The sequence below is a fragment of the Brassica rapa genome, chromosome A06, assembly GCF_000309985.2.
Source record: "Brassica rapa cultivar Chiifu-401-42 chromosome A06, CAAS_Brap_v3.01, whole genome shotgun sequence".
NCBI lineage: Eukaryota > Viridiplantae > Streptophyta > Magnoliopsida > Brassicales > Brassicaceae > Brassica > Brassica rapa.
This window is the reverse complement of record NC_024800.2, coordinates 2,071,432-2,086,974: the sequence shown is the minus strand read 5'-3', so window position 1 is coordinate 2,086,974 and position 15,543 is coordinate 2,071,432. Positions and strand designations below refer to the sequence as shown.

Below are 15,543 nucleotides of genomic sequence, written 5' to 3'. Positions count from 1 at the left end.
GGGTCAAATGGGCTGTGAAGGTCACTAATTTTTTTTAATTTCAAGCCCAGTCCAAAATGACCTGGCACTTTGATTGGTCATGATTATTTTGACCATGTGGATAGCCTTAGGAAGCTCAAATTTAGCTTCTTTTATATAGTGGGATTATGTAGTAACTTATATTTCACATATAAAGGTTGTAAGGTTTACCGGTTGTTGTTCTTTTGCAATTTTAATTATGTATCGAAAATGTTTGTTCTACTCGTAAATGTTATAACTGTCCTTCTTATACGTATATTTATTTCCACTTGCTGGAAAGCCAAGCTTGGAATTTAGATTTAGTTTCAGTTCGTTACCTATTTAACCTTCATTGTAAAAAGCAGACGAACTCAACAAGCTCATGTTTTTAAGACAGACTATGGTTAAGCGAGTCTTTTATATTATAATTCTTATCAAAAGTTACAACTTTTTCAGATGATTGATTATCAATCTTAAGACCTTTTTTTAGTTTAACGTTTGAGATTTCTATCCTAAACAGGACTAAAGAAGATTATCTAATCCATACTTCTCTGACTCTCTAATCCTCCAATTTAGAGTAATAATTAAGTACTCTAACAAACTCTTCTTATCATTTTATATTTGTAGAATAATATGATTCTTTAGTTTGTTTTTATCTGAACATCTAGAACTTCACTCCAATATCTTTTTTTCTTATTCGAATATATACATATCTTGATGTCTGTAAATCAAAGTAAGTTAGAATTTTAACATTAGAATTTTACTTAATGTGTCAAAAATATAAAGAATACATAACAATTTCTAAGGATTTATCTTAAAAACATTGAATACTATATAAAACTCTGAACAAGCTCATCTTGGAAAAAAAGTTCGTCTTGAAAATAACATAGCTACTGAAATTTAGTGGTAGTGCCAGCGCAGGAACTAATCATGTCTTGTTTGAGTTGGTATCCGATACGACAACACAGTCAACAAAGACAGTTTGGCCGAGTGGTCTAAGACCATCCGCAACGGCAGTTTTAGGACAATCCTTAGGAGTTAATCCTTAAGTTTAATTAATATAATATTAGTAAAAAGGGGAAATAAACTAAGGAATGGTCCGTAATTAAGGATTAAATTGGGGTGATCCTTAGTGACGTGGCACACGCATTTGGTGCGTTGAGTGAAGGGTCTCGCGTCTTCTTTTCATTTATTCTCACCACGAAAAAAAAAAACAGAGGAGGCGACAAAGGCGATTCTGCTCTCGAAGGTGAAGAACACTAATCGAAGGGTTCTCGACGATAAAGAGTCAATCTATCTCAAACCCTCAAAGTTCTGAAGAACAGTTATTTGCGAAAGCTCAAGAGTCAACCCGAAAAGATGTGGAGCGTGCTTTTGGAGTATTGCAAGCTCGATTTGCAATAGTTAAAAACCCGGCTATTTTGTGGGACAAGAGACAAATAGGGATGGTTATGCGAACATGTATCATACTCCATAATATGATAGTGGAAAATGAACGCAATGGATACGCTCAGTGTGATATATCAGAGTTTGAAGAAGGCGAGTCGAGTAGAAGTTCACAGGTGGATATGTCATTTACTCGTAGGCCTTCAAATCTCCGTACTATGCTTGAAATACGTAGTCAAGTTCGTGACCCACATATACATGAACAACTGAAATTTGATTTGATTCAAAATATTTGGAACAAGTTTGGTAATGATTAAAATGTTTAATTATTGTATGTTTCTATTTTGTCTTTTAATAAATAAATTTTTTTATCTTTATTGTTTTAAAATTTAATTTTTTTTTGGCTAAGGATTCCAAAACGGATAACACCATTGGACCAAGATTTGAGATTAAAGTCCTTAACTATTTAAAAAAAAAAAAATATTAAACTAAGGCTAAGGACTCCAATGGTGGGTAACACCATTGGAGGTGCTCTAAGGCGCCAGATTTAGGCTCTGGTCCGCAAGGGCGTGGGTTCAAATCCCACAGCTGTCAAATGATATTTTACTATTTTAATATTAACGAGTCATTTGGGTTATGCGTTACATTAATTAATTTTATCATCTATGTATCTCGTTAACATATTATCATAGGCGAGAACTGCAATGAGGTTTTATAGCCTTAAGTCTCTTTTAACTCTCTTTTCCTTCCCTAAAACTTCTTATTCAACGGCGACGACCCTAATCGAAACGGTGCCGTGTAGGACCTTGAAACTGTAACACTGCCTACTGCATTGCAATTGCAACAGGTCTTCATTACAAGTCTCACAACAGAAAACAAAAGAACACAAAGATACATCATTCAGTAAAAGATGAAGATCATTAGCATCAGCTTATACAGATTTTCTTCTTCTTCTCAACATTGACAAGGATCGATGTCCACCATCCAACCTTTTGTGTCTTCAACAAGACCTGTCTGAATACTCGTCAACATCGAGTGAAGCTTCTTAGACAACGCTTCTTCTCCTGTCCTGTATTTCACTCTGCCATCACCCCGAAACCAACATTAAGTATGTTTTATGAAACGGTCTTGGTATGTAACACTGTAAACACTCACTTCTTGTCATGGAAGGTCACGGTTTCAACAGCTTTAACGACCACTGCAGTTCCCGTGCAGAACACTTCATCTGCCTCTAATAACTCATCCACTGAAACATCCCGTTCTTGAACCTGTTTAAACATTTTCTGAATCACAATCTTGATTTCATAAAAGAATGTCTATACGAAAGTTTTATTATATGTTTGGAACCTGGTAGCCGATATCACGAGCTAACTCGCTTATGCTTTTCCTTGTGATTCCTGGTAAAATGGTTCCTGAAGTCGGTGGAGTGGACACAATGTTCCCCTAATGAAAACAAATCAATGAGTTTATGCAAAGGTTGAGACTTTCTATCGTATGTGATAATGTACCTTGACAATGAAGATGTTACATGCAGACGCCTCTTCGATGTTTCTCCCAGTTGCAGCATCTAGGAACAAGACATCAGAGAAGCCGGATGACTTTGCTTCCACCAACGACTTCACAACCTTTCGGAGTTTATAATAATACAACAACAAATCAGATTAATAGATATTCAAAGAACCATGTTGCTGTGGACTATATAATATAACTTACTGGAGAATAGTTTGTGCAACTCTTGACACCACCAGTTCCACCAGAATGTGCTCGGTGACTTTTATGATCAACTTTAAGGTTCAGACCTGAGCTTGCCTGCAAGAAAACCAAAAACACAAATTGTCTTAAGGCAGAGTTTACTTGAATGAATATTCATAATTACCGTCAACAACACACAACACAAACTCACCTTATGGTAATCTCCTACGGGAGATGCATAAATGAGGAAGGTGTACTCAGGCGCTGGAGCTACTCCAAGGATAGCGCCACTCCCTATAAGCAGAGGCCTTATATACAAAGCTCCTTTACCCGGAGGAGGAACCTTTAAAACCATAACACACTTTAAGAACTTCTAGAGATCAGAATCAAACTGAACAGAGAAACATGTATAACATAATAGTATATACCCATTTCTTGTTGGCAAGCACAGTTTGCTTAACAGCTTCCACGAAGAACTCCACAGAAGGTGATGACATACAAAGCCTCTCTGCACCATCTTGCATGCGGAGAGCGTTTTCGTGAGGTCTGAAAATCAGAATCCGGTCGTCTTCTGTCCTGTAAGCTTTCAGACCTTCAAATAGTCCCTACAAAGCCAAAAGGGTTTCTCTCAAACTCTCATATGAACATGTATAATCACTAAAGTTCTAAGCTTTTTGCTCCCTTAAGATCAGAACAAGTGAAACCTGGCCATAGTTGAGAATAGGACAACAAGGGCTGATTGAAATGTCACCATAAGGAACAATCTTCCCTTCTGTGAAACTCTCTCCTTGTCTGCACTTGGCCACATACATGCAATCTGTCGGGATCAGAGAGAATCCGAGCTCTTCCCATTTCACATTCGCATATTTTTCATCGCCTTCACTGTTTAAACAACACATATCAAGAGAGATTCAGGACATTAGCAATAAAAAAGGATTGATTTTTTACAATAAAGGTTGATGATTTTGTTATACCTTGTACGAAGAGGTGACGAAGAAGGTTGCACAGATGGAGCCATGGAAGGAGGCAGACAAAGAGAGAGAAGTGAAGTAGAGAGAGAGAGGCTTGGAGTGGAGAGATCACGTGCTTTAAGGAGCGGCGTCAGTATATAGTGACAACGAAGCAGCCGAAACCCTTTTGTCTCATTTTTTTTTAATGTCTGTTGTTGTATAGTGGACATGTAACGAACTTGTAGAATGTTCAACTAGGTTTTAAATGCCTGATGGCTAAAGACTATAACGTAAAGTGGCCGTCCTTTGTTGAACATTAGTGTGACCTGTCATCAGGTGAAAATATAGCCACCCTGAAATTTATAAAACTTAAAATATATGGATACAGTTAAAAAGCCAAATATTTATACATTCTTTGATTTTTTTTTGTAAATCAGATTATTAATACTTTTTTCCATTTCTAATAGATAAATTAAAAAAATCTTTTTATTTAAATTAGATAACATTTTAGAATTTAATGTTTAATGTATTAGCTTTTATGTTATAATTACTATTTATATTTTTTTATTAATTGATTTATGAGTAGATAAATAGTTAACGGTGTTTAAAAAAAATATGATTTTTAAAAAAATTATGCGAACATATCTAAATTGTCAAGTAATAAAAACAGAAATAAGTGTATATTAACTAATTTATTTTGGTGGACCACAAAAATGTTTTTATTTGCTGTTCTCTGGTCCTATAAATATTTCATGAATTGTTTGTAAAATGAAAAAAAAACATTTTGAAAAAATTAGTTAAATTATCTAAATTAACTAAAAAATATTCAAAATAACAAATAAAACAAACTACAAAAATCTTTAGAATATTATAAAATATCTAAATAACTTTGATTACGTAAAAACATTAATTTATTTAACTAATTTTGAATATCTTCGGATTCTAGTTTAGATTTCGGTTCGGATTATACCCATACTCTAAAGTACTAAGTTCATAAATTTCGTTCGGATATTTTTGTGTAGCGGTTTGGATCCGATTTTGGCTTTTTTGGTCCAGATTTAGATAGATATTTCGGCTTCGGATAAAAAAGATTGAAAATTTATAAAACAATAAATCTTAAACAAATGGGGTAATTTAACAAGAAAACAAAATAATTTTTTTTTTGGTCAAGAAAACAAAATTAATCTAAAAAATCACAGACCAGGAGCTAAATTGATCTGATCATCCCGGTTCACCGTAGAAATCTCAACGTTGAATGCTTTCCTCCACATTTTCTCGATCATAGCGACGGATTATTCTCTCGCCGGCGTTGTTTACCTCCTGCTGATACCTCTGTTCCCTTGCTCTCACGAACACAACGTAGATAGAAGCTCAGCTCTCTGTGAATCTGACTGTGAACGAGACATCGCCTTCGTTCGAAACGACGCCTCACAAATTGGCTCTCTAATCACGTGATCATTCCAATCATCACGTGATCTATGATCGTTATTTCGCCAGGGACTTAATTGAGTCAGCTTCTATGCTTTTGCTTGGTGGTGGTGCCTCAGGCTGAATAGTTAAGGAACACAGCTATTGACTATTGTAAACGATGTTATCATCAAGGTTCTCGTTTTTGGGGATGAGCAGTTTTAACGAAGTTAGTGAACCTTCGGGCGTTTCTGAAAGCAAGGTTAAACCAACTCTGAGTTTGCAGACGGATAAAGATGTGTACAGGCCTGGAGATTTCATATTTGTGACTCTTGAGGTTGGTTATTCACCTGGAATGGATCATGAGAACGGGGCTAATCCCTCGGTTTTGGTGGAAAGGCTTAGTTTTGAGGTAAAAGGAGTAGAGAAACTGGAAACTCAGTGGTTTTCTACGCAAAAGTCATCACCAAGGAGCAAAGGACGAAAAGGTACTGAAAAAAAGAGTCTTTTGTTAATGTAACTGTTATATGTTAATATCAGTTCGTGGAGATTTCTAAATTGCTGATGTTTTTGAATATCTTGAAACTAGACTTGTACCTGGTTGAGGAACACTAGGTTCGGTGCCATTCATGTGTACTTTTGTAGTTATATCTTTTTGGTAATTTTCAGGTGAACACATCTTTCTAGACAGTTCAACACCATCCTTGATTTCTAATCAACTCTTATCCCCTGGGGCTAAGATGACATGTAATCTTGCCTGATTTTCTTTCTTTAATACTTACATGAATAATAACATTAGACTATGCTGGATGCTGATGACCATCAAGCGTTTACAATTTCCAATTTTTAAGCTCACAGGCATCTTTGTTTGTGTTTCTGTGTACAGTAATGGTTCGAGCTATACTCCCACCGATTATACCACCTTCCTATAAGGGTGCTACTTTACGTTACCATTACTACATAAAGAGCACATTAAGTGGAAGATTGATGGCGTTAGAAAACAGTCAATTTTACGAAGAGTCGACAAAAGAGTTCATCGAAGTGGTTAGTTTACTTGACTTTTGCGTGTTGTTTTTAGGTTCTGTAGGTGCAGTACATTGCGTTTTGTTTACCCTGGTTGTTTAAATGCAATTATATTTTTCTTTTCTTCTGTGTAGAAAACTAAACTGGAGTTTACCCAAACATTTCTAGCTCTCTTGTGAAGACTTAATTCTGTAGAAGAGAATGTTAGATTGCAACACAATTTCTCTTACTATAATGCTTAAGCTAGGCGCTCCTTGGTTTCTAGCCTGCTTGATAAGACAATCACACAACTCTGTACGAGTCATTCGACATTCTTAAATCATCTAGCTTGTTGTTTCTCTATGGCGATGGAACGGCTACGCACCAGTGTTTTTGTTCAAAGTATGAGGTTGAAGCATAGGTTAGTCTAGATGTTCTTGGAAAACTTTCGTGTCACATGTACTACTACTTTGTTTTCTTACACATGAAGTGAATTTAGTAGTTCGGTCAGTTAATTGAAATATCCTTTAATAAAGTAGAATTGTTACTTTCCTGATAGCGGGTCCAGAGTGGTTATATGTCAGTAGTGAAATTTAGTTTACATGCCTCATGTCATGATTCTTGATAGAAAATCTTTAAATACTTTGGTGTTACGACTCTTGCTTTTCTGAATATAATTTATTTTCCCCTTTTGTTATTAGATTTTTCTAATCAAAGTCGGCATAGTATTGACACTGGTGATCATGTTTTGATATACTAACAGAACACTCGAGTCCCAATCCAAGTATGGGCAGATCCGAAAAATAACGGGTTGCTTTTAGAGGATAGTCAAACCGATGGTAAGATTTGTTCTCAACTATCTAATTGTGAATTTTAGTTCAAGTTCCGAACCCTGTTTATTCATTGGACAACAAATACAGAAGGTAGAAGGTTTTTTTCTTTTCCTTATGTTTGGATGGCGTTAGCAGCGCAAGCTGATGGACATCTTACGTTCTCTCTCAGGGATTGTTCCAACCAGTACCATTCAGACAGAAATATACTGGAAAGGGATGGATGGAGACTCTGAATGGGTACGACCATATCACTATTTATCTTTACTCCTACTTTTACAGCTTTTTGTATACCTATTGGTTTCATTTGCATGCTGGTCAACTTAAGAACAATCAATTAATTGTACTTAATGCAGATAAGAGCAAATGACGCATATGATAATGGTGAGGATGGATATGACAGTTCACGCGATGAGATCTCCTCAGTTTCTTCCTATCCTAACAAAGGAAATTTAAACAGAACTTTTGGCAGTTCATCGTCCTTGAATTCTGGACCGCGCTTATCAATGAAAGGCACGTCATATATTGAAGAAGGTGTTGGATCATCTCCAAAAGAGATAGTTTCTCAGTTGTCAGCTGCTGTGGTGTCTTATGACCCTGGACCTGGTAAGTGTTAATGTTCATGTAATTGCCTAAAACAGCAGTTCAGTTGTTTGCCGAAGAAGTTGTGAAAGGCTTACTTCGCTAACACAATTTCTCTAAATACTAATAATGGTTGAAAGATGCTATTTTAGAATGTGTCCCGTTATCTATTTTCCTTATTAGCTCTATAACTGGTGAGCAAGGAAGGAAATACTGAAAAATGATTCCTATCTTTTTCCTAGTAGATGGCTTTTATCCTGGTAAATCATCAGATTCCGTGATTCGGAGCCAACAGCTCAACCAGACAAATGGCTCTGGAGCATCTAACTCCCCTGAAGCTGGAGCTGGAGAACCAATTCCATGTGAGCTATCTACACTGTTACCCTTCTCACAGTTTGAATATTTTATATGATTTAGTCTTCATTTGTTTGTTGATGGCAACCTATCCAGTACAATCATTTTCTTGCAGCAGAAAGATTTACACGAGGAAGATCGTATAACATCAGAATGGATGATCAAGTCCTTCTTAGATTTTCCCCGAAGAATACCGACTCTACGTATTACTTCAGCGATAACGTAATGGCAGCCTCATGTAATTCCCCATTCTTTCATAACATTTCCAGCATTAATAAACGATTTTACTCCAATGGTGTAGATTGGTGGAACTCTTACTTTCTTCCATGAAGAAGGAGCTAGAAGATGTCTTGAGGTAAGTCCATATAATTTGTAATTTTTTTGTGTGTAATTCTGAAGTTGAGGCTATATCAAGGTCTGTTGAATTTAACGATCTATATATCTGATTTCAGGTCTCGGTTACACTGGAAACTTCAGAAACAATAAACAGAAGATTTGTTCATCCCTCCAGGAGAAATTCTCCAACGCATACCAAGGTACAAATACAATGGAGATTTTTCTACTACATTGTGTTCTTTATTTCCCCTAACGCTGTTTCTTTTGTCAACAGGTCCAAAGCGATCACCATGAAGTGGTTGCAGACCTTATTCAGACGAGCTTTCTGTTTTCGATTCCCACGGATGGTCCGATGTCGTTTACAACACCCCGTGTTTCTGTGCAATGGATTCTTCGTTTTGAGTTCCTAATTACCCCAAAGGATGTGGATTTGAGCAGGTATTACCCCCCGATACTCAAAATGGGACTTCTAATGCAAAAGATACATTCTCTTTCAGTCTGAGGTGTTTAAGTTGTTTAAAGTCGGTTACTTCTGGTTCTGTATGATTATAGGTATGAACATCCGTTGTTAATACGGGAAAGGGAAAAATGCGAATGGGTTCTTCCGATCACGATACATGCACCACCACCCCGAACGTCATCAGCTGCTCAAAACCGAGGCGATAAGCTCTTTGGTTTGGAGCCTTCTTGGGTTCGTAGCTAAACCACACGTTTTTTTTTTTTTTTGAAACAACACATGTTTTTCTTCATTTTGCTAGTTTTTATGCAAAACAAAATGATCTTATGGTTTGGGAGGGAGGAAGGGAGCTTAACGCAAATTGTTTTACTTATGTTTCCAACGCACGTGTAATTCCTAAATAAACATTGAACAAATAAATAGATTCCAAAGTGAACCAAATTAGTTGCACAAAAAAAAAGTGAACCAAATCAAACCAACTGTTACGATATTTTATTTCAAATAGAATCTACATTATCTCTTCAAATCCAAACCTATAATCAGAACACAATAAATAGAATGTCAAATACCTACGTGTATCTGTCCAAAAGTGTACAACATTTGTATCAAGCTAATAGATTAAGCTACCGGTTAAAAGTTGCACAAGACAGTTTGGCCGAGTGGTCTAAGGCGCCAGATTTAGGCTCTGGTCCGAAAGGGCGTGGGTTCAAATCCCACAGCTGTCAACAATTTTATTTTAATTTCCCTACATGAAAATAAATGAATAAAAATCATTTTGCCAGGTATCCGTCGTATGACCCAAACATCTTAACTATCCAATTTTTTTTTTAATGTTTCTTAAAGCTTTTGGTTAGTAGTGGTGTACGCTAATGAATGACCTGGTGGGATTATGGCTCGGCTCTTATTTGATTAAGAACATTCTTTCGTTGACTGCTGTGATGCAAAGGAGTTCTCTGGCATCTCATACGACCCCATTCCACTTTTTTTCCCTTTGAACCTCCAAAAAGCTATACTTCTGATTTTTTACCTTCAGAAGAGTCATGTTCGTCTTTTGGCTATTGAACTTTTAGTAACCTTCTAATAATATTTGTTTCTGCAGGACATTATGGACGACAGAATCTAACATTGTCTGAGCAATGAGGAAGGTGATACCTTATGCAGACGAATGTCTGGTTTGTGCTCGAACAAACAAGTGGAAGCTCTACAATAGTTTTAATTAGGTTCGAATGTAAAAACGTTCCTTTTTTGTATATGTGATGATTTTCATTAACCTTGCGCAGGTATGTTTTTTGAAATTCAAGATATTTCAATTAAATTTATTAAAAATCAGGAAAAATAACACTTAACTAAGAAAATATGAATGAAATCTAAAATATAATAATTAATTAGAGCCATTACGAATGAAATCCAAAAACATAATAAACTAGAGCTATTAATTAATAAGAAAAACCGAAGAGGTAGACGCATGTGCGCTACACTTAAATCATTAGAAGAGTGTACTGAAAATTGAGAACAATGAATCTCTTGTAACCACGATGCCAGTAGAGCTTCAGTTCTTGGCCTTCTTCGAGATCCAAAGAATACTTCATTGTACTCCAACCTTTTCCAAAAACATATTTGGTGTCGTCGTTAAAACGCTTTATGGTGACTTTGTATTCGTCTTCTTCCGTTGCATCATAAACATCCACTTCCTTACCGTTTCTTAAACCCTCATCTGTAACACCATCCATCACCGCGAGAACTGACTCAATTTGTTCTCTCGGTAACACCATATTTTGTACATAATCAGTGTTTGTCAGTTGTTTTGTTATAATCATAGCAGGATGGATGGGTTCGACAATATCAATAGGATATAAAGCACCAATGATCATATTGATCTTTTTTTAAAGAAAAAAATTAGAGATAGCTATTGAAAGTAAAAGAAAGAAGAATACTTGTGTAGTTTTTTTTTTGTCTGTTAGACAGAAACATATATATATATATACCCGGATTAACCTGAGAAGAAAAGAAATACAAGAAAAATAGGAACTCCAAAGAAATCAGAAATATTCTGTTTAAAAAAAGGCGAAATTGTCCATATTTTTGCTAAATCAATACTATTAATACTGAAATGAAAATGGAAAGAGGAGGAGCAATGTAGCTTGGGAAGCAAGTCATGATGTCATGAGCAGAGAGGTATGTTTACATAAAAGCATAACAGGAAGAATAGAAATACAAGAGAGGAAGAAATAGAAAAATCTCTCGTTAACAAAACTTAAATTGTCTATATTTTTTTATTGGAAATTTTGAGACTTGAAAACTCACGACATGGCTGGTTGGTTTCTCGTATCCAACGGTATTGTGATCAGAAAGTTTTAAAACATGTCTCTCATTTCTTAATTGACGGAGCAATCAGCAAAAAAATCTGCAACAACTTTGGGACTTGGAATCTTGTGCTGTGTAGTTTGGTAGTTGACTCTTGTAGCTTAAGAGATGGGGCGTTACACTTGCGAATCAAGAACTTGCAAATGGTGGAGGTTGTTGCTTAGGTTTCTCTTGGAAGAACCGTTGTGTTCTTGTTTGGTTTAGGTGACCAGAGGAAGCGGATGAAAGACGAACTAAATCGTTTTGAGGTGCTTCTTGAAAGATGCAGATGAGAAGCATTTTTTCCTAAAGGAAGAATCATCAATGAAAGTAAAAGGGATCAAAAAAAAAAAGTGTTCATGAGGAGGATTGCTTGCATCTTGAGCGTGACGGTTTCACTTCATAATGCTGTCTCAGAGATATCACCTCATCGTGTTTGTTATGTGTGTTCCAAAATAATAGAATATATTCAATACTCTGTTAAGAAAAATGATCTCTAGATGTTGGAAACTGTTGACTCGGTTCAAAGCTAAGCTTCTCCAGCGTTTTCCTGCCAAGAGATTGATCTGTTCTTAGTTCCATTTGCAGACTGCGTAGCTTTCATCGATCAGGAAGCCTTCTTCTTTTGACTCTGAATGTCCCCCTCCCAGTTAAGAGAAGAGAACATAAATCATTCAAACAGAAGGTCCTGCTCACTGTCGTTCTTACTATTAACAATGCGGTTTTGGGTCAAGAGTTTGCGTTAGAGATACTTGAACTGGAACACACACACAAATGAAAGCTTTGAGGAAAATGTATCAAATGGTTACAAACTGGAGAGAAGTGGAACTGCAGCAATGAAAAGTTTCCAGCTTTGAGAAATACAACTTTGACATTCAAGCAAAAGCAGAACAATAAAACCAAAACCAAGTTTAAGAAACTGAGAGGATACACTCACACACATATGACATATGCAACTGGGGATTCAGAGCCTCATTCATCAACTTCCTTACTCCTGTTCGTGTCTCTGAAACTCTCTAATGGCAGCTTCGGGCAGCTTTGGGCACTTCTCCACAAGAACAATTTTCAGGGATGGAAGAGCAGGAGGAGGACTTGAGCATATTCTCTTTAATTCCGGTAATCTCTCTAAAGTGAGGGATTCTAGCGTCCTAAAAGGAACTGTCATATCAGGATGCACATTGCTAATACTCATTCCCTTCTCCTTATTTATTATTTCTTCTACGCTTCTAGAACGTGCACTTCTCACGTGTAGATGCTTGAGATTTGGAGCAAACAATAACCAGGTCAATTCTTTTGGACCTTCCAAATCGTATATAAAAATACTGGAGAGGTGCCTGAAGTATGGAGAACTGTTGCATAGAAGATCTTCTTTCTCTTTGCTTTTCCAATCTATCTTTATCTCTGAGATTTGGGAATACCAAATCTCAAGTCCTCGAAGACCACCCAGAGCTGCCGTGTTTAATGTTATAACCTCTGCGAACACACCGGAAATCAAAAGGCGTTGAACACAACTCGCCAATCGCTCAACTCTTTGGATACTTTCCAAAATTAAAGCATCTTTCACGTTTCCTGTTAAAATCTTCAAGTGCTCTAAAAGTTGTAGCTCTTCAATTGATCTTGCATCAATATAAACACGAGAATGATACAGTTTCAACACCTGAAGATTTGGTAAGCTTGTTCCTATCCCATCAATGCTTGTAAGGCTGGTCCACTCCAGGTCCAGGCTTATTAGTTTCCTCAACCCCTTCAAACCAACTGATAACGACCTTATAAATGTGAATGATAAACTGAGGCACTGCAAGGAAGTCAAGCTGCAAATTTCTTCCGGCAATTCCCAAAGTAGGTTATGCGAGAGATCCAAGACGACAAGGGCTTTCATAAACTGAAAGAATTCACCCGGTATACCCTCCAAATTGTTACCCTGGAGAAATAGAGTCGAAAGGTTGGGGCACTCAGGGCAGCAAGATATCTTTTCAATTTGATTACTCATCAACGAGATCCTTCTCGAAACTGACCAGTTGATGTCATCTGGTATACAGCTTAGCTTCACACCAGATTTGACGCACTGCTTTTCTTCCTCTTTTGCAGACGTAGACCCTATCCAAAGAGCCATTTCACGTAACACATCATGCATTTTCACAGTAGTTTCGGATTCCATCAATAGATGCGCACGAACTAACGAACCAATTATAACATGACCTTGGTTGTTACTTCCATCTTCATCTCTCTTTCCATTTATAAATCCTTCATTGATCCAATACTCTATCAACTCCTCCTTCTTTATTTCATAATCTTCCGGGAACAAAGAACAGTATAGGAAGCATGATTTCACATTTTCTTCCTTTAAGCCATCATAGCTGAACTTCAAAATTGAAAGAATCTTTTCTTCCATACCTGGAAACTCGTGGCTAGACGTACTGAGAACCTTTTTTGCGTGACGCCATTCGTGTACATCCTCTTTATATTTCATAGCTTTGCCAATCACATTGAGTGCAAGTGGCAAGCCATAACATTTTTCACAAATTTTCTTTGCAAGTGTGGGAATATCCTGATGCAGCTTTAATGTGTCTTCTCCAACTATACTTCGAAACAGTTCCCACGCTTCATTCGCTGGCAAACAATCAATTTGCAACTTATCATCAGCTTCCATGTCACTGCAAACTTCCTTTGAACGAGTGGTGAAAACTATCTTCGATCCATTTTCTTGAGTTGGACGTGGAACTCCAATCTTGTTCAAATCTACCTCGCTCCACAGATCATCTAACAGCAGAACAAATTTCTTTCTTCCTAGGATATCGTCTATGGAAGATGCTTTCTCCTCCTCTGTTTGATTTTCCCATTCCTTGTCAACACGTAATCTTCGTAGAATCTGATCCTGAATGCCCTTGTATTGCAAATCTTGAGAGACCACAACCCATATCACAACATCAAATCCATTCACCTCTTTGTCCAATTTGTTGTTGATATGAGTTAAGAGGGTTGTTTTTCCAACTCCCCCCATGCCATAGATACCTAACGTTCTTCGTTCAGGTTTCATGATGCTGTTCCATGCCTTTTCAACCATGGAATCCAAACCTATTGTTGTTTGGATATGTTTCTTCCCCACCTTTGGTGCAGGTCTTTTTTCAGCCACCTTTTCAAAATCTTTTCTAGATAGAAGCTCTTTAACTTCTTCCAACTTCTTTGATACCTTTTTACCATACTCACAGCTTGATATGCACTTTGTAGAACAATATACAAAAAGACACAATCTTTTCGTTTCAGTTGGTTCGTCCTTAAGCAGATCACTGACCTGAGAGTCAATACGTGCTACCCTTGACAACCATCCTTCTACTTGAGCAAGCCGCTGCAAACCTTTATCTTCTTCTGTGGAAACTCTTGTTAACAGATCATCTCGCCTTTGTCTAAGTTCTTGCATAGTTGTCTCCAGAGCCTCCAGATTAGCCTTCATCATATGAATGTAATTTCCATCCCCAAATAAGCAGTTGCAAGTTTGATTCAGCGTTTGATCACATGATAAATCTAGTGATACACAGCCTCCCATCTTTGCTCAAACTTTCCGAAAGAAACCAAAACCACTAAACTCACTGCTTTGGTGAATGAACAAGAGAAAGAGAAAGAGGAACACCAATAATTTTCATTGACTTGGTGAGAAAATAGTAAGCCATATGCGAAGACCAATAACTCTACACCAATAATTCACAAAACAATAATAATGAAGGCCACACTTTTCCTATCCCCAAGGATGTCTAATTAGAGTCACATGAACCACTTGTGGACTTTAAGACTTTGGATTTTACAGTCCAATCCAATTTGTTATGTTCTTTTTCTTTTTTCCTGAGCAATTTACTGAAACGAAATGTGATTTTGCCTTGGTCGCAGAATCTGAATCTACATCGTTGAATATCACCCATTACTTGTTGGGGTGGGCAAAAAAAAGACCAGACCGACCCAAAGCAAACTAGGGACGTGGCCGTATAAACTTACCTGTAAAATTTTGGTGTAAAAGAATTGGCTTTAACGGTAACTTTGTTGCTGTAGATATATTTGGAGCAATTTTTGATGTAGTTATTTTGGATGTAACTGTAAGTTTTTATCTTTGGATACTAGGGTTAAACCGCCTTATTTGTAAATGTAGTTTTATCACATCAAATTTGTCTATTTATTTTACAAATCATAAACTTAGCTAAACATAATCTAATTATTT

At 36.7% G+C, this 15,543-nt stretch overlaps 4 protein-coding genes and 1 non-coding gene across 7 annotated transcripts; 2 read left to right on the top strand and 3 right to left on the bottom strand.

The window, feature by feature from the left end:
* Positions 1 to 2,182: 2,182 nt before the first annotated feature.
* LOC103871365 (branched-chain-amino-acid aminotransferase 6) lies at positions 2,183 to 4,285 on the bottom strand. Its single transcript, XM_009149606.3, has 9 exons — positions 4,050 to 4,285; positions 3,780 to 3,957; positions 3,504 to 3,680; positions 3,287 to 3,418; positions 3,097 to 3,192; positions 2,892 to 3,008; positions 2,731 to 2,826; positions 2,539 to 2,651; positions 2,183 to 2,464 (listed from the first exon to the last, which is right to left on the bottom strand). The coding sequence occupies exons 1-9, from the start codon at positions 4,253 to 4,255 to the stop codon at positions 2,338 to 2,340; spliced, it is 1,242 nt and encodes a 413-aa protein (XP_009147854.2). The 5' UTR covers positions 4,256 to 4,285; the 3' UTR covers positions 2,183 to 2,337.
* A 224-nt stretch (positions 4,286 to 4,509) lies between these two features.
* LOC103871363 lies at positions 4,510 to 10,272 on the top strand. Of its 3 annotated transcripts, none has more exons than XM_009149605.3 (12): positions 4,510 to 5,920; positions 6,102 to 6,179; positions 6,319 to 6,476; positions 7,198 to 7,273; positions 7,437 to 7,504; positions 7,621 to 7,870; positions 8,092 to 8,208; positions 8,316 to 8,422; positions 8,502 to 8,555; positions 8,653 to 8,736; positions 8,811 to 8,974; positions 9,089 to 10,272. In XM_009149605.3, the coding sequence occupies exons 1-12, from the start codon at positions 5,614 to 5,616 to the stop codon at positions 9,237 to 9,239; spliced, it is 1,614 nt and encodes a 537-aa protein (XP_009147853.1). In that variant the 5' UTR covers positions 4,510 to 5,613; the 3' UTR covers positions 9,240 to 10,272. The 3 variants fall into 3 exon arrangements, with proteins under 3 accessions (XP_009147853.1, XP_009147852.1, XP_033128439.1); XM_009149604.3 differs by having other exon boundaries at positions 8,089 to 8,208; XM_033272548.1 differs by lacking the exon at positions 6,102 to 6,179 and having other exon boundaries at positions 8,089 to 8,208.
* On the bottom strand, positions 9,248 to 11,850 carry LOC103871362 (B3 domain-containing protein At1g43171). Its single transcript, XM_033272565.1, has one exon. The coding sequence runs from the start codon at positions 10,862 to 10,864 to the stop codon at positions 10,472 to 10,474; it is 393 nt and encodes a 130-aa protein (XP_033128456.1). The 5' UTR covers positions 10,865 to 11,850; the 3' UTR covers positions 9,248 to 10,471.
* Positions 9,639 to 9,718, top strand: TRNAL-UAG. The gene has a single exon. It is a non-coding gene; the product is annotated as a tRNA-Leu (tRNA).
* Positions 11,851 to 12,111: 261 nt separating the features above from the next.
* LOC103871361 (probable disease resistance protein At1g15890) lies at positions 12,112 to 15,369 on the bottom strand. Its single transcript, XM_009149602.3, has one exon. The coding sequence runs from the start codon at positions 14,878 to 14,880 to the stop codon at positions 12,325 to 12,327; it is 2,556 nt and encodes an 851-aa protein (XP_009147850.2). The 5' UTR covers positions 14,881 to 15,369; the 3' UTR covers positions 12,112 to 12,324.
* Positions 15,370 to 15,543: the final 174 nt, after the last annotated feature.

Coding starts and splice junctions, on each gene's coding strand:
- LOC103871362 (XM_033272565.1), bottom strand. CDS start 10,864: ATGATCATTGGTGCTTTATATCCTATTGATATTGTCGAACCCATCCAT.
- LOC103871365 (XM_009149606.3), bottom strand. CDS start 4,255: ATGTCCACTATACAACAACAGACATTAAAAAAAAATGAGACAAAAGGG. Junction 2,827..2,891: donor GTAACATCTTCATTGTCAAG/GTACATTATCAC, acceptor TGTTTTCATTAG/GGGAACATTGTGTCCACTCC. Junction 2,465..2,538: donor GTGACCTTCCATGACAAGAA/GTGAGTGTTTAC, acceptor GGGTGATGGCAG/AGTGAAATACAGGACAGGAG.
- LOC103871363 (XM_009149604.3), top strand. CDS start 5,614: ATGTTATCATCAAGGTTCTCGTTTTTGGGGATGAGCAGTTTTAACGAA. Junction 6,477..7,197: donor CAAAAGAGTTCATCGAAGTG/GTTAGTTTACTT, acceptor ATATACTAACAG/AACACTCGAGTCCCAATCCA. Junction 8,209..8,315: donor AGCTGGAGAACCAATTCCAT/GTGAGCTATCTA, acceptor ATTTTCTTGCAG/CAGAAAGATTTACACGAGGA.
- LOC103871361 (XM_009149602.3), bottom strand. CDS start 14,880: ATGGGAGGCTGTGTATCACTAGATTTATCATGTGATCAAACGCTGAAT.